A 20,769-nucleotide genomic window follows, 5' to 3' on the forward strand; every position below is an offset into this window, starting at 1 on the left:
AAAAACCAACCAACTTTTATTTATTTTTAAATACCAGTTTCCAGGCAACCTAGTCTGGCCCTGAATCCTCTATGTAACTGAGAATCGATTCTCCCACCTCGACCTCCACTGTACGGAGAGGTGTGTACCACTAGAATGGCCTTTTTTGAGGCTGTGTAGTATCCCACTGTGTTCAGGGCCTAGTCCGTCTGTGCAGCATGCGTCAGTCCTTCTGTATGTTATTTCTCTCTGGGAGACGTTCGAAATGATGGTGGAATACTTTCCCAGAATTGCATGCGTTGGTTCGTGCCTGTAATCCCAGGACCCAGGAGGCAGACACAGAGGCAGTTGGATTTTATGGGGTTGAAATTTGCCTGGAACACAGAAGGAAATTCTTTTAACATAAATAAACACCAAATTAACTAATTGATTAAGATTTCAAAAGCAGGGGCTGGAGAGATGGCTCAGCGGTTGGGAGCACTGACTGCTCTTCTAAAGGTCATGAGTTCAAATCCCAGCAACCACATGGTGGCTCACAACCATCTGTAATGGGATCCGATGCCCTCTTCTGGTGTGTCTGAAGACAGCTACAGTGTACTCGTCATATATAAAATGAATAAATAAAATCTTTAAAAAAAAAAAAAGATTTCAAAAGCAGGCAGCTGTGGTGGCTCAGGCCTGTAATCTTAGCATCTAAATAATCCAGAGTAGGCCAGATCCGGTCCAACAAACAGAAAGAGGGGATGGGAGCCTGGGGATGTAGCGCAGTGGCTGGAGTAATTGTCTAGTACACACGAGGCTTCAGGGTTCATCTCCAGCACTGTGTAATGGGCAAGTCCGTGGCCAGTGTGTGCTACATGAGACCTTATCTCAATCAAAAGCAAAACAGAAAAAGGGTTGGGGAGAGGACTCAGTGGATTAGAAACCTTGTGCACAAGCCTCAGGACCTGAATTCTAATCCCCAGCACCCATTTAAAGCTGGGCATGACTGTGTGCATGCAAACTGAGCTTCGGGGTGGAGGCAAGTGGATTCTGGAAGCTTGCCAGTCAGCCAGCCTCACTGAAGTACTCACTGAAGGAAAGAAAAGAGACTAAACAAAGGGCTGGAAAGCTGTATACCTCCTCAAACCCCTGTTTGTGGCTGCACAGTTCTGCACCTTTCCAAGCACTCCACAACAAAGCAAAAAACAAAAAAAAAAAAAATCAAAAAAGTTTCTGGAGTCTAGCTCAACAGGAGAGCGCTTGTCTAGTGTATCTAGGCATGGCAGAAAGAAAAAAGAAATGTCCCATTGATGCCACTCGTGGGTAGGTGAATATTTGAGTGACAATTGAGACACGTGGGTTTCTCAGGATAGGCACCACAACAGATTAAGACCCTGACTAGGGAGTTGGGTCAGTGGTGAAGGGCACTTACTGCAATGGGAGACTTGGGTTCGATTCCCAATACTCACATGGTTGTTCACAACCATGTGTAGCTCTAATTTCTGGGGATCCGAAGTCCTTTTCTGACTTAAGCGAGAATCTGACACACTCATGTTGCACATACATAGAATTACAAAATAAATCTTATTTTTTTCAAAGATTTGTGTATATAAGTACATTGTTGCTCTCTTCAGACACACCAGAAGAGGGCGCCAAATCCCATTACAGATGGTTGTGAGTCACCATGTGGTTGCTGGGAATTGAACCCAGGACCTCTGCAAGAGCAGTCAGTGCTCTTAACCTCTGAGTCATCTTTCCAACCCCTACAAAATAAATCTTTTTTTTTTTGTTCTTTTTTTCGGAGCTGGGGACCGAACCCAGGACCTTGCGCTTACCTAGGTAAGCGCTCTACCACTGAGCTAAATCCCCAGCCCCCAAGATAAATCTTAAATCAATCAAAAACAAACAAAATACTTGGCCGTAACATTCTCCTTGTCCTCTGGGGGGCGCACAAAGGCCATATGTGGCGAAATGCAAATAAGCCTAGTCTGGGCCCAAAGAATGCAGTGGAAAGTCCAGGTGCATTTTCAGTCAGGCGCGCTCTGGACAGCCCAGGCTTCTCAGGGGCTTGACGGTCAAGATCGCGAAGCTGTACCCGCCAAAGTCCGGGGCCGAAAGGCTCTCAGAAACCAGAAGCATATAATTACCCGTACCTTAAAGCTTCTCTTGTCCTAAGCTTTGGGTCTTCCGTCTATCACAATTCCGCGGGAACCGACATTGTAAGCAGGCTCACTTCGGTCAGCCCTTCCCGGCGTCCCTAGCGACAGCGTCCCGGGGGCCTCTGGGGGCCTCGGGACAAGATGGCGGCGGCGGCGGGGTCCGAAAAGCGCGAGTGGAAGCCTCCGGGGCGAGTGTGAGGAGGGGTCCCGGGGTCCCGGGTATCTCCGGGCCGGGGCCCCGCTGCGGAACGGACCATGCTACGTTCTACCGGCTTTTTTCGCTCCATCGACTGCCCATACTGGGCGGGAGCCCCCGGGGGGCCTTGCCGGCGGCCCTACTGCCACTTCCGGCACCGCGGAGCTCGGGGTCCCGGCGCTCCCGGTAGCGGCGGCGTAACATCTCCCGCAGCAGGTAAAGCCCGTACGACCGCTCCTGGTCCACGGCCGGTCCGTGCTATATGTTTCTCTTGCTCAGCCAGACCTCACACCGTCAGATTGCTGTCCCTCCCCTAGCTGCCTTCGCGATGCTGTGCTAGAGCTCTCTGGTCACTAATTAAAACGTAAAGCTCGACACGACGGAGGGAGAGATCATGCAGCCGTGTCCCCAAGCTAAGGGGACTTGGTGCAACTCCTCTGGTCCTCATTCCGTCGTCCACTTTGTTCCGAATGAGATGTCATTTTCTCCTGTCACCGTGCACTCCACCCTGTGCGCTTGTGGCACACCTTGTTTATGATCGCGACAGTTTCCTGGGGCCAGGCCCCCACTGTCTCTGGTAGTTGAATGCACAAGGCCATACGGACACCTGCTGTTTGACGAGCGGAAAACCCCCTTGCCATGGACAGGTGTAGACTTTCAGCTTGGCAGGGAGCGTGATGGCATTTTTTGAAGGCTTTCAGGGATCAGGCAGTATGTAGGAGGTATTGTCTTAGAGAAAAGAGATTAAGATGTTGTTATTTGTCTTTTGTTTGTTTTTACGATTGTATGCCAAGCTAGTTTGGGACACAAAATCCTCAAGCTGCAACCTACTGGCTTCTGGGATGATCCTAACTCGACCCAGAGAATTTAGATTGCATTAAAGAAGACATTGTAGGGGCTAAAGAGATGGCTTAGATTTAAGAGCACTTGCTGCTTTGGAGGGGCGTACTACCTGCAAATGGCGTACTATTACTTGTAGTCCCCATTCTTTGGTGGCACGGCCAGGTGGGCCGCTGAGTTGGAGTTCGGCATGGTCTATATATGAAGTCTTGTTCCAGAAAGCTATAAACAGTGAGGCCCTGTCTGAGGGGTGGGGGGTACGACTGCTACTTCTGCAGAGGCCCTGGGTTGGGTTCCTAGCATCCACACGGCTGCTTTGTAACCTAGTTCCAGGGCACCTGATGTGTTCTGGCTTCTGGGCACCGACCACAGATGGTACAAATGCGTACCCAGACAAACTCTCATATGGCTGACATTAAAAAACAAAAACAACCTTTTAAAAGTGGCATTGCACCCAGGCATGGTGGTGCACACCTTTAATTCCAACATTTGAATGGTAGAGGCAGGTGACTCTCTTTGAGTTCAAGGCCAGCCTGGGTTACATATGTGCCCTTCTCTAACAAAAGGTAGACATTAGGAGGAGAAGGCTGAAGAGACGGGGTTATTGAATAGAGTTCCATTTAGACCTCTCTGGTCATCACTGTTCCTTAGGAGTGGCTCTCCTTTTTAAATATTTATATATATATATATGTATATGTATATGTATATGTATATATATGTATATATATATGTATATATATATGTATATATATATGTATATATATATAGTGCATATATATATTTTTTCCAGGTTTGTCTCTGTAGTTAACAGCTTGCTTCAAAGTCTGTGTAACCCAGGATGACCTTGAGTTTGTGGTCCTCGGTTGTCATGACAGGTGGTCCTCATCCTCACAGTTGGTTTGCTAGGCCCTGGGGATGGGATGCAGACCTCTGGGAGTGAGCTTCACCACTGACTTATTCCCAGATCCCAGGGTTAATTTTAAATACCACTCTCACTCAAGCTGGGTTTGTTTTTTTAAATAAAGACTTATTTATTTTTTTGTATACAAGTATTTTGCATGGATAGATGGGTTCACTGTGTAGCCCAGACTGGCCTTGAACTTGATGTGATCTTCCTGCCTCTGCCCTCTGAGTGTTTGAGGGCCAGGTATGAACTGCCACATCTCTTGATTTTGAGTCTCTCTATCTTCACACATCCACTGGCTTAGGGCACCTGCAAGTGGCCTTCCAACAGCTCCCAGCTTGGGCACCAGTGTCTGTGCTGTATCCGCTGGGGACCCAGCCCAGGTACTAGGGAAACTGCTGCAGAAGAGAAAGGACACAACTTTTCACATTTCAGTGCAGAGGTGGCACTGAAGGCCTGGCATCAGCAACTTCTCAGGCTATGTGACATGGAGTGCTTTTGTTGTTTCCTATAGACTTGTGCCTCTGTTTATGCGTGTCTGACTCGGTGTGCCTGCAGAGGCCAGAGGAGGGCGTTGGATCCTTAGAGCTATTTCAAGGCAGTTTGATACCTTCAGCCATTAGTGCAAGGGCTGCCAGTGCTCTTAACCTCTGAGCATCTCTTTCGCCCTCTTGTTGTTTTGTGGGGTTTGGTTTGGTTTGAGACAGGGTCTCTCTGCGTAGCCCTGGCTGTCCTGGACTTGCTTTGTGTATAAGTCTGGCCTTGAACTCACAGAGATCCTCCTGCCTCTGCCTTCAGAGCACTAGGATTAAAGGTGTGTGCCCCCACCGCTAAACTGACATCTTGGCTTTAAAGTTCACTTCCTTTTTGTTCAGGGATGGAAGCCGTGTTCTGAGCTGTGCCCAGCACAGTTCCATTCCTGAGCAATGTTGGGCCCTCAGCTTTCCTCCCATGCGGACCTTCCTGTGCTGTCCACACAGCTGAGCCACAGCGGCTAGGCCCTTAGTTTCCCAGAAGGTCATGGTTGGGGTCTGATGCTGCTCTGTGTGCCTGACAGTCCCCCAGGGAAAGAGAGAGGTGCTTCACTCCTTGTGGTATCTCCTGGTGTCCTGACCCCAGGTAGTGTCCAGCCTGTCCCTCCCTGCTCTAGGGACTCTGCTGCCTCTCCTTAGTGCACTACAGCAGAAAGTGCACTTCTAGGGAGGCCTGGCCCAAGTGACTCAGCCTTGGTGGCATCCTTCAGGCACTCTGGAGTAGCCCTTCATGGCCTTTGTGCCCACAGTAAAGCAAATCCCCCAGTGGCTCAGGGCTGCAAGTGGAGGCAGCCGCCTTTATCTCAGCTGCGGATACATGGTCGCCCTGTTGAGGTGCTGGGTGCTATGGAGGGAGACAGACTGAGGGACGAAGGAAGTTTGCTCCTGATGCCAGTGATGGGGTTGGAGCTGTGGACATGTGGGCGTGGTAGCCCCCAAAAGTGGCAGGGCTGGGCCTTGGGTTTCTCTCTAGATTCCTGTTGGCTGGTTTACATGGAGGTCTCATACAGTGGTCCTCACAGAATCCAGACCCCAGCACAGCTGCTGTCCCTGCCAAGGAAACTGGGGTGAGACGAGCAGAAATGAAAAATCAAGGTGTCTGGGTCAGAGAATTAACCCCCACCCCGTCTTCAGGGCGCTGGAGCCTCCATCTGAGACCCTGGCATTGTGGTGTGGGTGGCAGCCAGGAGCAAAGGCTCCACACACATCCAGCCTCCCTGTGCTCCCAGACTCCCTGTGGACAGTTGTGTGCCAAGGGCCAGGCCAGGGAGCTGTGGGGCTTCTTAGAAGGAATAGGCTTTGGTCAAGTGAGAGAGGAGGTGCTCCTGGGGCAGAGAAAGGGGTCAAGAAAGTGTCTGTGTCCCTCTGAGCCTTGAGGACCTCTGGGGTCCTGGTTACCAGTCCAGTTCCCACAGCACATGCTTGAGCAGCGAGGGTGAGAGGTCCAGGCACTGCTGGCCTCTTCCCACAGAGCTCTGCCATCACACGTGAGACCTGTGACTGCCATTGACCTGGTAGACCAGGCTTGGTGCACTGCCTGGGGACACAGTGGCTTTTGTGGGTGGCTCTCCTTGTCTGAGCAGCCTAGGGACAGAGGGACTCCTGCCACTTTGGGTTCCTTCCTAGAGAAGGACCACTTCTCCAGGAAAAACCAGCAGAGGGTGCTGCAGTCCACAGCATGGTTGTCAGGGATAGCTGGCCTGTGCATGTGGGGAAGCATTGTGTACTGGTCAGTGAGGCTCAAGGCCCTGGTTGGACTGGTGCTGTCAGGCGTCTGGTGACTGTTCTCATCTACCTCTTCCAGGCCCAGCTCGCCCAGCCAGAGCATCAGGGTGCACTTTTTGGCACCTTGTTGGTGGTGGGCAGCTGGTCCACTGGTCTACTGGTCCACTGTTGCTGGGGAAGGTGGCTTGGAAGGCAGATGGGCATCCTAGTATAAGGACAGGATTCAGGCTGCTGGCTCCTGCTGCTCAGCTGCCACACAGGCTGGCTGCGTGTGGAGAGTGGGAACTGTCCAGCCTGCTGCCCTGTTCATGGCTCCTCTGTCTTCATTATGCCTGCTTAGGCTGCTGCAGACCCAGCCAGGCACTACTGTTTTCCGAGGCCATCCTTTGCCTGACCCTTTTGACCTGATTCTGTGGCCTGTCTGCTGTAAGGGACTTGGGATCTCAGGTGACTGCTGGTGCAGGGACAGCTGGAGTGGGGTTTGCAGCTGACATCCTGTCCCAGGACACCTTCCCACAGAGGAGGAAGCCCCAGGGCAGATGCAGTGGCCTGAGCCTGTCTAGGACAGTAGGACAGGCAGACAGCTAGGAGGGCCTGCAGGGCTGGGGAACTAGTTCACTCCTGCAAGTATGGTCTTTACAGGGGCTCCTTCCTTCACACTGAGTCTTAAAGAGTACCTGTGGCAGTCAGGAACCCGTGGGGAAACATTAGGGCAGGCCATAATGCTTGAGGGTGGCTTGTCTACCCATCGGTGCTCCAGTGCTCCAGTGTTCTCCTAAGGATGGAGCTCTGTCCCACGGTAGTCTGGGAGTGCTAGGAGTAGTTGGTGGCTCTCAAGCCTGTTTCACTTTGCCAGAAACCCTGAGGTGGCAGTGACGTGGGCACATGTGTCCTGAGGCTCTCAGAGTGGCTATTCTTGACTCAGCATATACCTACTGCACTGTATGGGGAGGGGCAGGTGAGCAAGCACACTGGAATAGAGTAGCTGGGAACTGAGGAGTAGCTGGGGGCTGAGGAGAAGCAGGTTCTTGTCAGGCAGCTCCTAAACTGGACTTGTTTGTTTTAAAGATTTATTTTATGCATATGAGTACACTGTAGCTGTTTTCAGAACCCCAGAAGAGGGCTTTGGATCCCTTGTGAGTCACCATGTGGTTGCTGGGAGCTCTGACCCACTGAGCCATCTCTCCAGCCCCTAAGCTGGGTTTTGAAGGCCAATATGAGTTTGTCCAGTGGCTGGAAGATGTCAGCAGGACTCCCTGCTGACATGCTGACTTGATATCCAACCTTCTAGAAAGGTCTAGGTGCCTCTGAAGTGCCACTGGCTGGTCTGGGAGACTGTCTTATGTAGTGGAGAAAGTTGGGACAGGGTTTCTGCAGCTGCAGTGAGCTAACTGTTCCTCTGAGGACTTGTGAGTCCATGTTTTGACAGTCCGTGGCTGGTATTCCTAGGTCTGCCTGTTGAGTTGGAGGTGGGCATTGGGGCAGGTTCCAGACATGAGTGGGTGATAAGAGAGTCTGATTGAGGACTTTGCCATAGTTCTGAGCAGGAACTGTCACGTGGAGTGGTGGGGGCAGGGCTGCATTTGCCTCTGAAAGCCCCACATCACCTGCCAGCCTCAGTGACAAGTGATAAGGACCATGTTCACTTGACACTGGCCAGCATGCTCTTCCTCTGAAGATGCAGGGCCCTCAGTCCCTATTCTGAGCTCTGGGGAGGGGTAGCTTGGTCCTGGGAGACATCCTGACTCTGCTGGTGTCAGCTAGGATAGGGTAGAGAGGCCCTGGGCATCTCCACTGGGATCTAGTTAGGAAGGCCAGGCAGGTCATCTTAGAGAGTTTTCTTTATTGGACTAGGAAGTTCATCGCAGCCTTCGTGGACCATGGGAAATGCCTCTAGCCTTGCTCCAGGATGAGATTAGCATGTGGGCCCCACCTACCTTCCCCTCAGCTCCTCTTCTGGACTGGTGGATGCCCATGGTGACTCCATACCTGTTCTTGCCTTAAAGAGCCCAGCATCTTGGGCACGCAGGGGGTTGTCGCCTTGCACCCTACTTGGTCGCTCCATCTGCCTGGAAGCCCTTGCCATCCTACAGGGCTGGTTTTGTGGAAAGGGAAGGCTCTGGAGAGTGACCTGGGGACACAGGGATCCTGAGCTCATTCCTTTTTTTTTTTTTTTTAAAGAATTTGTGTATTCATTTACACTCTGTCTTCAGACACACCAGAAGAGGGCATCAGTACAGATGGTTGTGAACCACCATGTGGTTGCTGGGAATTGAACTCAGGACCTCTAGAAGAGCAGTCGGTGCTCTTAGCCACTGAACCATCTCTCCAGCCCCTGAGCTCATTCCTTAAGGGCAGCCTCATAGGGTAAGATCTGCTGTCTACCTAGACTGAGGCTGAGCAGCACGTCTAGGCTCGAGGGCCCTCTTCTGTGGCCAGGTCTCACACTGTGTGCAGTTCCCATAGTTCTCTGGTGACTTGCTGCCGATGTGTGTGATCTCTGTGTGTGAGTCACCAAAGGTAACCTTGGAACCTGGTCCTGCTAGGGTGACCTCATGTGTCCAGTGGTGCTGAGCTGAGGGGATGTCTGGATCCCAGTGTATGGTGGAAAGGGTCAGCCTAGGATAGATGTGTCACAGTGCTCTGTGGAGACCTTGGGCTGTATGGCTGTCCACTGTAGTCCTGGCATTCAGGACCGTGCCTGTCGGAACCCATCTGAGAGCCCAGAGTGGGCTGGTGCTCCCAGAACCTCAGCCCCAGCACCCCGCACTGATTCGCCTCTCCACATGTGGTGTCTGAAGAGCCTCCTTCTCCACCTCCAGGGCTGCGAGCTCTCTCTTATCAGAGCCCTCACTGGCCTGAGCCCTGAGCAGTCTCTTGGCCTTTATCAGCCTTTTGGCCTTGAGTGGAAACCTTGGGTGCTGGTGCTTGCTGGCCAGGGGCTGACTTCCTGTTGTCAGGAGAGAGGTCCAGTGTGATGCTGCTCCTGAGACTCTGTTGCCTCTGGTGTGGCCTCTGAGGGGTCTGGACAGACATGTAGAGGGAATTCTCCAGGAAAAACGCTCCTTGGCTGTGTCTGGGTCAGTCCTCCCATGGGCAGGCTGAGCTTGTGCCAGGTGCTGTTTCAGCCTAGGAACCCCAGTTCCCTGTCCAGTGCTCTGTCTGTAGGGATCACTCATCACTGCTTAACCTGGGACTCAGGTGGGGATTTCCAAGAGGATAACCTTGGGGCGCACTCAGTTACCTCTGTGGCCCAGCCTGTCTCCCAGTGAGCACCATGAGCACCACGTTTGCATGGAAGTGCCCACACCTCTTCTGCAGTCGCCTGCCTTAGTGTTTGACACCATCTTTGTGAAGCCCAGAATGGTGTGATCCTCCTGTCTCCCAAGTCCTAGGATAATAGGTGTGCACAACCACTCCTGGATCAATACTACTGATGCCTGTGTGTGTGTCTGTCTGTATGTCTATATGTATGTGTGTAAGTGTATAAGTGTGTGTGTGTGTATGTGTGTCTGCGTAAGTACATGTGTGTTTGTGTCTGTGTGTCTGCATAAGTACGTGCGCGCGCTCGCGGGAGAGAGAGAGAGAGAGAGAGAGCGCGAGTGCGTGTGTGCGTGCGTGCGTGCGTGCGTGAGCGGCTTAGGGTTTATTTTGGCTCACAGCTGGAGGCTGCAGTCCATCACCCAGTGTGCAGGGAGGCATGGCTGTGGGCAGGGGGAGGAGTCATGGTGGCAGCTATTCACATGGCGTCCACAGTCAAGCCGCAGATAAGTGCAGGTAGCAGCTTGCCTCCTTAGTTTTGAGTCTGGAAGCCCAGCCATTATGATGGTACCACCCAAATGTGGGATACGTCTTCCCCTCCAAGTTAACAAGTTCCCTGCCAGGGGCCCATCTACCTAATGACTCAACAGCCTCTTAGGCTACCCTGTTACTTGCGACATACTCTTCTGCTCCATGTGCCTGGAGTCCCTGGGGAGCCTTTGAAACCTTCACAAGGTCCCCAGAAATTACCTCAGGAGGAGGTTGGGCCCTGCCAAACACCTTCAGCTGTGGGTCCCTCAAGTTTAGGTCACTACTTTGAGGGCCTGTGCCCATGTTTGAGCTGTAGACGGCCAGAACCAGGTAGATGTGTGCTCAGAGTCCATGGACTTAACAGACATGGTAGGAGGCTCACACCTGTCAGTCCAGCATTTGGGTGGCTGAGGCAGGAGGATCGCCATGAGTTCCCAGACAGCCTGAGTTAAAGTAAAGTAAGACTTGTCTCAAAGAAACAAGCAAACAAAAAGGTCTGTTGGATGGCTCAGCACTTGCCACCAAGCCAGAGCCACCCAGACAGAAGGATCCCTGGAACCCACGTGGTAGGAGCAAAGGGCTGCTGACTGACCTCCACACAGCGCCTCAGGTCAACAAGACAGCTGCTCCAAAGAACGAAGAGGGCCATGTGCGTGTAAGAGAGAGAGAGAGAGAGTGTGTGTGCGTGTGTGTGTGTGTGTGTGTGTGTGTGTGCGTGTGCGTGTGCGTGCACGCGCGCGCAAGTAAGAGTGTGTGTGCGTGTAAGAGTATGAGTGTGTAAGAGTGTGCGTGTGTGTGTGTCACATTTGGGGATCTTCTCTTCCAGTACCCTCTGTGTTCACTTGCTTGCAGGTGGCTCTGGGCACAGTGTTCAGTTCAGCCTTGGTTGAATGCTTTAGTTTCTAAGGTTTCCCTCCTTTCTTCATCCTTCTCCTCACTCCCCTGGTGCTCTGGGTGTGCTAGGCAAGTTTCTTTTGAGACTGTTTTGCTACCCTAACATGGCCTTGAACTTCTGATTCTCCTGCCTCAGCTCCCTGCATGGCTGGCCCACTGCCTCTGATCCTTAGAACGTTACTTTTTAAGAACCCAGTCCAGTCAAGCCTGGAATCTCACCCTGGGTCACCCCAGCACCTGGGAAGTGGAGGCAGGAGGATGAGAAGTTCAAGGTCACCATGAGCTGGACGTCCCAGTTGGACAGGGCTGTGCCACAGTGAGATCTCAAATCAAATAACAAAGGGAGAGAAGTCCAGAGAAATTCCTGATTTCGCCCGTTCACAGGTCAGCCGTCCTGGCAAGGCTACCCCAGCCCCTTGTCCTGTCCTTCAGGAGACGTGGGCTCCCTTATTTGTTTCTTCATTGTGTGCAGACTTTTACTTTTTATTCTGTGCAAGTGTGGGTGTAGTGCAGGCACCATGGAGGCTGGGGTGTCGCATCACCCAGACTGGACATGCAGCTTTGTAGCTGCGTGGTGTAGGGTAGGGAGTGAATTACCTTACCTCTGGCGTGTCTAGCCACTCCCCTTCAGGTACTCCATGTGCAGCCTTGGTACTCGGCTGGGATGGTGCTGAAGGCCAGTCCAGAGCCTTGCACTGTTTAATTCCTGGTAGGTCCTGTGGGTAATCTGTCCACGTTAGTGGTCTCCAGGCCATGCCAAGAGGAACCTCTCTTTTTGCACCTCCTTTGATATAGGATCTCATGTTGCCTACAGTAGCTTAGAACTCATTATGTAGCCAAGTATACTTTAGTTCCTGATCCTGCTGCCTGTACCTAGAGCTGGGGTGATGGGCATGGCCACATGCCCACCATAATGGGGCGCTGGGATGAAGCCTGTGTGTCCCCAGCAGTGTTCTACCCACCAAGCCCCCACCCCCAGCCTCTCCTTGAGGTGGCCATACATACCTAGCACCCATCTAGCAGCCTCCGCACAGGTCCTGGAGTGCATGCAGTGGGTGACCCCAGCACAGGGAGTGGTGTTAGTGGCACTGAGGGGATGTCCTTGAGGCCCATGCCTGGTGGGTGTGCAGCAGGTTCTGGATGGCTGGTTCTCTTCCTTGGCACATCTCTGGCAGTGGCTGTTCTGTGTTCTCTTCCCTTCCAGGACTTGGCTATGACCCGTACAACCCGGAGCTACCCCAGCCTCCTGTGCAGAGGGAGAATGGTGCTCTGGGTCAGGGCGATGGCATGCTGGAGTTGGAGCTGGTCAACCAGGCCATCGAGGCTGTGCGTGGCGAGGTGGAGCTGGAGCAGAGGCGCTACCAGGAGCTCCTGGAGACTGCACGGGGCCACGGTGCTGGGGCTTCAGCACTGGCCCCTTGCAGCCCTGCCACAAGCATGGATGATGATGACACCTTCTCCTTGGCCCTGACTTATACGCCAGGCGGCCTGCTGAGCCCGGACGCTGCCTACCAGCCCACCCCATTGGCTGTCCCTGCCGAGCCAGGGCACAAGTACTCACTGGCCCCTTCAGACAGGGGTCAGAGCAGAGCTGCAGGAGGCGCTGGTGCCCTGGAGTATGTCCCCAAGGCTGTGGGCCAGCCTCGTCGCGGTGGCAAATACGTGGTGGATAGCTCAAAGCCATCAACAGATCTAGAGTATGACCCACTGTCCAACTATTCAGCCCGGCACCTTGGCAGGACCAGCACTAGGGACGAGAGGGCCACCAAGCGGCCGCGGGGCTCCAGAGGTACTGAGCCATACACACCTGCCCTCAAGAAGCCCTGTGACCCCTCTGGCGGCTGTGAGGCCAGGTTCTCAGACTCAGAAGATGACGTGTCCAGCCCCCCAAAAGCCGATGACCCTGAAAGCAAGGCACCTGGTAAGCCTGTCTCCAAGGAGGGCATAGAGCCCGAGGAGGGCAGCCTGCGGGTCACCAAGGAGATGGCTGTGCAGTATGATGTGGAAGACCTCGGGCAGCCCCCCAAAGCACCAGACACAGTGTCCGTGGTCAAGCCCAGCTCTCCAGCCAGGGCCTCTCAAGATGCTGGGGTCCCCAAGGAGGGCAAAGCCAAGAAGAAGAAAAGTGGGACCCCAGCCAGCCTCAGCCACAAGGACAAGGTCCGCAAGAAAGACAAAAAGAAAGAGAAGGACCCAGCCAGACCCCGAGGAAAGGAAAAGGTGTGTGCAGACAGGAAGAAGCTGTCTTCCAGTAGCCCCCGGGGCAAAGCCCAGGGACTCGAAGGGACCAAAAAAAAGCCATCCTCTGCTACCACAGTGGCTAGCTCAGGGAAAGGGGGGACGGGCCACCCATCCAGCACGGGGCCCCAGGACCGTGGGCCCAATTCCCGTGCACCACTAGCCTGGAAAGGTGGCTGTGCAAAGAAGATGCCATCAGTAAAGTTGGCGGAACGCAAGACCCGCTCCCTGGATGAAGGAGCCCCCCAGGACACCCCTAAGCTCAAGAAACGGGCCCTGAGCCATGCCGAACTATTTGGGGATGAGAGTGAGGAGGAGGACTCAGGCCTGGGAACAGCACCCCGGGTCTGGCCCCCGACCCTGCCCAGCCTTAGCTCAGACTCAGAATCAGACTCTGACTCCAGCCTGGGTCTGGGTGAGACAAAGGTACCCAAGCGTCTCAAGGCCGCGCCGCCCGCATCCCCCGCACCGCCCTCCCCACTGTCCTCCTCCTCGTCCTCTGGAGCCAGCCAGTGTGCAGAGGAGGGTGTGGGCTACTCGGCCCTGGAGAAGGAGCTGGACTTGGATGTGGACCCTATGGAGGAGTGCCTGCGGATCTTCAACGAGTCCACCAGTGTGAAGACAGAGGACAAGGGCCGGCTGGCCCGGCAGGTGAGGGCACTGGCCTTGGCAGACAAGGGCCCTGCGAGGGGACACTTGGTCCCACAGTCATCTCCAGCCGATTCCAGCCTCTGCGACCCAAGCAGAAGCCGCTCCTTCAGCACCGGCCTCTTAACTCCATTCAAAATTCAGGAACCCTCGGTGGCCGCCTGCTGCCCCCCTGCACCCTGCCCTGAATGAGGACGCTGGCTTTCTACCCACCCAGCCGGCTTCCTGTGGCAGCGTCCGACTGACCGATCAGACTGACCGGCAAAGGGGTACCGGGCCCTCCTGCTCCACGCCCGCCTCGCACCACCGCCTGTCCCCAGCTCCTTGGCCTTTCTTGCCCCTCTTCCCCTCCCCCAGCTCTTGCTCACTTTCTAGCCTCTAAGCCCCTTCCTCTCCTCACTCTCTGGCCTGCCTGGCTCAGGCCAGCCTTGACCCATCTGGGTGTCGCTCCTTCTAATGTCCCCATGCTGGCCACCAGAGGGTGCTCACCCTGAACAAACAAAGATGGACCTGACCAGTTCCTTCCAGCACCAGCCCTGCAGGATGCCCTTGACTGGCATCCATATCTGGGCTGTCATCCTGGGCTGGGTGTGGGGGCAGCAGCAGGGACATGCCCACTTGTCCTCCTGTCCACAGAAGGCCTAGGAGGCAGGTGCTGGGGCCCAGCCTTGGGCCGCAGGGTGCTATTCCTCAGTAGGGCTCTCACTGACAGGCCCGGCTAAGGTCTGGCAGCAACATGAGGCTGGGCAGGAAGGCAGGGGCGAGCCCCAAGGAGGCACCAGAGTGAGGAGTAATGTGTGTTTTCAGCCACCCAAGGAGAAGGCCGAGGAGGAGACGCATGCGGGCCTGACCACTTTGTTCCCAGGGCAGAAGAGGAGAGTCTCACACCTTTCCAAGCCTGGCAAGGAGGTAAGACAAATGTGGGGACACAGGGCGGGCATCTGGAGGAAGGAGACCTGCTACCACAGTCTGCCGGAGGACCCCTGCTGCCGGCCTTCGGCCTTCGGTAAGCTGGTGTCCAGGGCTCCATGTCCCATCCAGACTGCCTGTCCCTGACTCAGGCACAGGAACAGTGAACGCAGGAGTGGAGTAGATCCCCCTGGGAATTAAGAGTTGAGTGGGCTCTCCAGCCCCAGCCCCAGGCTACCTCAGCTGAGGCTGGAAGTCAGTGAGGACACTAGGAGAGGCCTATGCGGGGTGTGATGCAAGCTTAGCCCACACAAGCGTCCCTGGTGCTCGGAGCCCCAGATGCAGTCTCCCAGGAAGGCTTCCTCTTGGAAGAGACATGGGTGCAGACAGATCATGCACCACAGAGAGCATTGGTGGTCAGTGGGAACACAGGAGTGGGTTCTGGAAGCCAGGGGAGTTGGGATTTTGGAGCTCTCCCTGCCCTGGGGCTTCTTCTGTCCCTGCTAGCTTAAGCCTCATCACCATGCTTGTCTAGAGTGCTCTGGCCTTGGAGCTGGCTCTAGGACTGTGCTCTTTCAGGCAGAGGCCCCAAAGAGGACCCCCGTGGCCCCCCCAGCACGGCCCCCAACTGCTCAGGAGGTGTGCTACCGGCGAGCACAGCAGGCACAAAGGGACTCAGCCAGTTGGCTACAGGCTGTCCCACGGCCAACTGAGAGGCTTTCCTCTGTGCACATCTCGGCGCCGGGGGAGAAGAGGAGGATCGCTCACGTGCCTAACCCCCGACTGGCCGCCCGTGAGTCCTGGCCCCACCCTTGCTTGGACCCCTCACCTTGCCATGTACAATATGAGGGAAGGCAGCACTCTGAGGATTTCTGTTTACTTGGCCTTGAGCTCCGGCCTCGGTGACTGACTACAGCAGCCTCCTCGCTCCCTCCCAGCCCAGGACCCCCAGTAAGACTCCCTGGGCTTACCTGGAGTGGGCAGCAGCTTGAAGTTCAGAGGCGCGGTGGTCTGAGCTGTGCTCTCAGCCAGCCCCATTACAGAGCCAGCCCCATTACAGGCAGAGCTCCTGAGAGATTGTCCCTGCCTGAGAGCCAGGGCCTGTGACCAAGTCAGGAAGGGCTTCTGGACCTAATGCCTCTCCCTGCCCACCAAGGGCTACAAGCCCTGGATTCTGGGCTGCTGTGGCACAGCCTGGGGGATGCTGGAGGCCCAGGCTGTAGCAGGGCTCGTTAGGGGCTCTCCCAGTTCTGGGAGCCTCCTTGTCTCCCAGATACCCACCTCATTTGCTTCAGTGCGCGAGGCATGGTTGCTTACAGGACTGGGAGTTCAGTCATTCATGCAAATGTGCCCCTTACTGTGGGCTAAGAGAGCATTGGAGAGTCCTCTCCTCTGGAGCTGAGTGCACTGTACTCTCTTGACAAGTGCAGCCTCGGTGGGTTGGTTGCAGGGGGCATAGCAGAGGCAGCCTGGTTTGGCTCCTGGGCCCTCTCCAGAGAGTGATCCTGACTAGACCAGATGTCTCTATCTTACTCCCTCCCTCAGTGTCGATGGGCTGTGAGGGCAGGCGCTCTACATCCTGGTGCCCCTCTGCCAGGGCGGAGACTGTGTGGTCTGTGACCTCATTACAGGGGCAGGCAGGTGTCCTGTCACAATGAGCAGGCCGGGGCGTCCCAGGCCCTCTGGTCCTGTGCCCTGGAGCCAGGGCTACCCCTCAGACGTCAATGTCTCGGAGTTGGGGGCTGGAACATGTGGCAGAGGCCCCGACCACGCCCCACCATTTGCCAGACTGCCCCGACCGTGGCATTGCCTGAGCCGGCCTCCACAGCCGCATTGCCCTTCCCCACCTCCATGGACTTGTCCCAGAGCAGCTAGAGTCCCATGTCCTTCCGTACCCCGAGCCCGGTGCCCCGGCCCCCGCTGCGCTGCGAGATGCGGGTTCTGCTCACGCTCAACGACCGCAGCTTCCTGGTGCTCCGCAGCTCCGTCATGGGCCTGCTGTCCTCCTGCACTCACGTCCCCTGTCCCCCACCAGCCCCCACAGGTGCCAAGAGGGCGCTCCCTGCCAGCGGCAGCCAAGTGTCCCACGGCCCCGAACCTGGCAGCCAGCCACTGAAGACACGTACGTTGTCAGGGATGGCATCTAAGACCACCACCACCGTCACCCCCAAGCGCATGGCCCACAGCCCGTCACTCCAGGTACCCTGTTCTCCCTGCTCTTGCTGCTGAGGGACTCCTGCGGTCCCCAGTGGGTCTCTGGGCTGGCCTTCCAGCATGTCTGTTTCCTAGGACTGAGGATGACCCAGAGCTTAGATACACATAGTCAGGCTTCGCCCAAGCCACCCTCCAGCCCTCACTGCGGTCCAGGCAGGGTCTCCCTCTCCTGCCATGCCCCCAGCCTTTCCCTCTGGACGTCCTAGCTGGGTTCCTGCATGGACATGCCTTCCCTAGAGGCCCTGTGTCCTAACACCCTGGTCTCTTTCTCTAGAGTCTAAAGAAGCCCGTTATCCCAAAAGAATTTGGTGGCAAGGTCCCCACTGTGGTCCGCCAGCGCTATCTCAACCTGTTCATTGAGGAGTGTCTCAAGTTCTGTTCATCCAACCAGGAGGCCATTGAGAAGGTGGGCCTTGGGGACACATCCCCTGCCTTCATGGCTTTGCGCTGCAGCTGTGAAAGTCCCACTTTGTCCTCCTGCCTCTCCTCTGGGCATCTTGGTCCACATTGGCTGCCTGTAGCACTGCTCGTGAGTGACAGGCTGCTCCTATGCCTGCCACTGTCATCCAGTGCAGCCAGCCCCACTGTCCATGCTCCTGGGTGCCAGACCCTGCCAGGACCTTAGGCTGAGCACTGTCTTACCCAGGCCCTGAACGAGGAAAAGGTGGCATATGACCGCAGTCCCAGCAAGAACATATACCTGAACGTGGCCGTGAACACCCTTAAGAAGCTGAGGGGCCTGGTCCCCAACGCCGTGCCCAACCTCAGCAGTGAGTTGGGGAGCTGCGTGCAGAGGGTCTTGTCCAGAACTGGCTCATATGGGCTTCAGCAGCAGGGATGGTCCTTGGTTCCCCACTCAGGCTACTGCCTAAGGTACCCTCTGCCCTCCTCCCTCCCTCTGTCCTCCCTCCACTAATGGCGCCCACAGCCTCTTCACAGTGAGTGGCTGAGCGCTGCACATTATGCTAAGGGAAGGAGGGGAGAGGGTTAAGACAGTTCATTGTGTCCCCTCGAGAGGCCCCATTAAAGCAGCCACCACATGGCAGGCTCGCCTGCGTGGGCCCCTGCCCATTAGTTTCTCCTCACCTCAGAACCCATTAGTCGGCTGCTTTGTAGCTGCAGCGAGGCCTTCACCCCATCTCCACCCCTTCCCCTGTCCCCTGTCCCAGTCCTTCCCTCAGGGATGCCAGGCCTGCTCTGACCAACCAGAACTCGGGGGACTGGGGGGTGCGGGGGAGGTGGCTGCTGAGCCCAGGCGACTTGCCCTGAGTTCCCACAGCCCCTTCCCAGTTGGGACTGTGTAGGCAGTGGTGCGGTGTGTAGTGTCTGTAGTGTCCGTGCGGTGTGGTGTTGGGCTGAGGTTGCAGCCGGCCGACCCCTCCCTGGCTTTTTCTCCTTCCTCCTAGAAGCCAGTAGCCGCAGGGTTGTGTCCCATGAGGTTGTGCTGGGGGGCAAATTGGCAGCTAAAACCAGCTTCTCACTGAGCCGCCCCAGCAGCCCGCGGGTAGAGGAGCTGAAAGGTGAGTTAGCAACTGCTGACCCATGCTCCCGCTGTGTCCTTGTCTGCCTGTCTGTCCAGTAGCATCATGACACTGTCCCTCCTGTTCAGTACTGACAGCCAGTGTCCCCACTGGGGCTGTGCTGTACAATACATGTCTGGCGTGCATACATACATGCATGAATGTGTACATACATGCCTGCGTGTGTGTTTCTGTCTGTCTGTCCATCCCTCCCCTCTGGCAGCACTGACACCCAGTGCCCCTGCAGGGACTGCCCTGTACAGCCGCCTCAGGGAGTACCTGCTCACTCCAGAGCAGCTGAAGGAGAATGGCTACCCCTTCCCCCACCCAGAGCGCCCAGGGGGCGCAGTCATCTTCACAGCTGAGGAGAAGAAACCCAAGGACCGTGAGTATCCTCCATCCCCAGATTGCTTCAGGGAGGAGAACTGGGTAGTTACCTCTCTGCTGTTGTGACAGACAGCTCAAGGACAGGCACCTCATCCTGCTCAGGGGGTACTGGTCAGGCTGCCAGCCCCTCACCCACTTCGCCTCTCTGCCTGTCCATCTGTCCTCGCACACAGCCTCCTGCAGAATTTGCTGTCGCTGTGGCACCGAGTACCTGGTCTCCTCCTCGGGCCGCTGTGTGCGCAATGAGGAGTGTTACTACCACTGGGGGCGGCTCCGGCGGAATCGAGGTGAGGCTTGGCTACTGTTGCAGAGCCCTGCCCACGCCCTGCTGACCATGAGGGCTCCCTGCCCGTCTCCCCCTGCCTCTGTCTGAAGGCCCTGGCCTTCTGTAATCTAGATGTTCCTTCCAGAGCACAGGCTCTGCTTGTCTCACTCCTGCGGTGTCCCCAAGGTGGGAACCTTCCCTGGGCCCACATCAGCTTGAGACACCGTGGTCCAGATCCTTTCCCTGAGTCCTCGTCCCTGACCGGGTGGGCAAGGTTCCCTGCCTGCCTGGTGCCCTGAACATCATTGCTCTGTCTCGCCAGTGGCTGGGGGCTGGGAGACCCAGTATATGTGCTGCTCAGCTGCAGTCGGATCTGTGGGCTGTCAGGTCGCCAAGGTAAGTGCTTGCTGTGCCACTCCCTGCCCTTGGTCACTGCACTGGCGTTGAGGGACACAGCTGAGTACTATGCTCAGTCCTCACTCGGCCCCTGGAGCAGGCCTTAGCCAGGGCACCAGACTCCTCAAGAGCCACACGTGGCCATGCTGACCCTTTTGCTGACCACCCCCCCCCCCCCCCCGCCTGTTCCCCAGCAACACGTGCAGGATGGCCGGAAGGAGAACCTGGAGGGCTTTGTGCGTACCTTCCAGAAGGAGCTGCCTGAAGATGCCCATGCCGGGGTCTTTGCCCTCGACTGTGAGATGGTGAGTCTGGGGTCTCAGGAACCTGGCTCTGCCCCGGGTCAGGGAGGGAGTGAAGCCCGCTGGGAACTGGCAAAAGAGCAGCTGGCTGAGATGCAAGACTATCGCCAGCACCGCACCTCGGCCGGCCATGTCACCTTGGGCTGCTGTGTCTGGCTAGAGTCCTGAGGTCTCAGCCGACTTGGGCAGGGTTCTCTTGAGTTCCCAGCCTGTGGCTCCCTCTGCCTTGGTGGTTCCCATGGTGTCCCTGACAGGGTCTCTGCAGCAGCCATGGCAGCCACAAGGGGAGCTGTGCTTGGGAAATGGCTGCATCTGGTACCCGCCTCCTATCCTTAGTCCTACACTACATACGGCCTGGAGCTGACACGAGTCACAGTCGTGGACACAGACATGCAGGTCGTGTATGACACCTTTGTCAAGCCTGACAATGCCGTTGTTGACTACAACACCAGGTGCGTCCCGGCCTACCACGGGACCCCAGCCTCCCTCCCATCCTGCCCGGCCCAACGCCCCTCTTGCATCCGGCCATCTGCAGGTTCTCAGGGGTGACAGAGGCCGACCTGGTGGACACGAGCATCACGCTGCGGGACGTGCAGGCCGTCCTGCTGAGCATGTTCAGCGCCGACACCATCCTCATTGGCCACAGCCTGGAGAGTGACCTGCTGGCTCTCAAGGTAGCTTCCTTCGCTTGCTGGGGCTAAGTGAGAACACGCCCCCTGCCCACTGGGCCTCTCCAGCACCCACCTGCCTCCCTCTAGGTCATCCACGGCACAGTGGTAGACACCTCTGTGCTGTTCCCACATCGCCTGGGCCTGCCCTATAAGCGCTCACTGCGGAACCTCATGGCTGACTACCTCAGACAGATCATCCAAGACAATGGTGAGGA

At 56.0% G+C, this 20,769-nt stretch overlaps 1 protein-coding gene and 2 long non-coding RNA genes across 9 annotated transcripts in view; 1 reads left to right on the top strand and 2 right to left on the bottom strand.

Moving 5' to 3' along the window:
- On the bottom strand, window positions 1-2,246 carry LOC120093775 (uncharacterized). 2 transcript variants are annotated; one of them, XR_005487460.1, is made up of 2 exons: window positions 2,115-2,246; window positions 1-353 (listed from the first exon to the last, which is right to left on the bottom strand). It is a non-coding gene; the product is annotated as an uncharacterized LOC120093775 (long non-coding RNA). The 2 variants fall into 2 exon arrangements; XR_005487459.2 differs by lacking the exon at window positions 2,115-2,246 and adding an exon at window positions 1,876-2,071.
- Rexo1 (RNA exonuclease 1 homolog) overlaps window positions 2,233-20,769 on the top strand; it is a 19,978-nt gene continuing 1,441 nt past the window's right edge. The window contains exons 1-15 of one of the 6 annotated variants that reach the window (NM_001012114.3): window positions 2,247-2,532; window positions 12,209-13,893; window positions 14,698-14,799; window positions 15,379-15,592; window positions 16,835-16,998; window positions 17,288-17,419; window positions 17,660-17,783; window positions 18,420-18,533; window positions 18,781-18,918; window positions 19,094-19,207; window positions 19,508-19,581; window positions 19,776-19,886; window positions 20,220-20,335; window positions 20,419-20,557; window positions 20,642-20,762. In NM_001012114.3, coding sequence (NP_001012114.2) covers window positions 2,376-2,532; window positions 12,209-13,893; window positions 14,698-14,799; window positions 15,379-15,592; window positions 16,835-16,998; window positions 17,288-17,419; window positions 17,660-17,783; window positions 18,420-18,533; window positions 18,781-18,918; window positions 19,094-19,207; window positions 19,508-19,581; window positions 19,776-19,886; window positions 20,220-20,335; window positions 20,419-20,557; window positions 20,642-20,762 — 3,505 coding nt within the window. In that variant the 5' untranslated portion in view covers window positions 2,247-2,375. Of the gene's footprint in view, window positions 2,533-12,208; window positions 13,894-14,034; window positions 14,160-14,697; window positions 14,800-15,362; window positions 15,593-16,834; window positions 16,999-17,287; window positions 17,420-17,659; window positions 17,784-18,419; window positions 18,534-18,780; window positions 18,919-19,093; window positions 19,208-19,507; window positions 19,582-19,775; window positions 19,887-20,137; window positions 20,336-20,418; window positions 20,558-20,641; window positions 20,763-20,769 lie in introns of those variants that run through there. The other 5 variants (XR_005486604.2, XM_063263421.1, XR_005486605.2 and 2 more) reach the window with 5 other exon arrangements.
- On the bottom strand, window positions 4,163-12,250 carry LOC134479810 (uncharacterized). Its single transcript, XR_010053556.1, has 2 exons — window positions 12,010-12,250; window positions 4,163-11,720 (listed from the first exon to the last, which is right to left on the bottom strand). It is a non-coding gene; the product is annotated as an uncharacterized LOC134479810 (long non-coding RNA).

The sequence above is a fragment of the Rattus norvegicus genome, chromosome 7 (assembly GCF_036323735.1).
Source record: "Rattus norvegicus strain BN/NHsdMcwi chromosome 7, GRCr8, whole genome shotgun sequence".
NCBI classification, from domain to species: domain Eukaryota; kingdom Metazoa; phylum Chordata; class Mammalia; order Rodentia; family Muridae; genus Rattus; species Rattus norvegicus.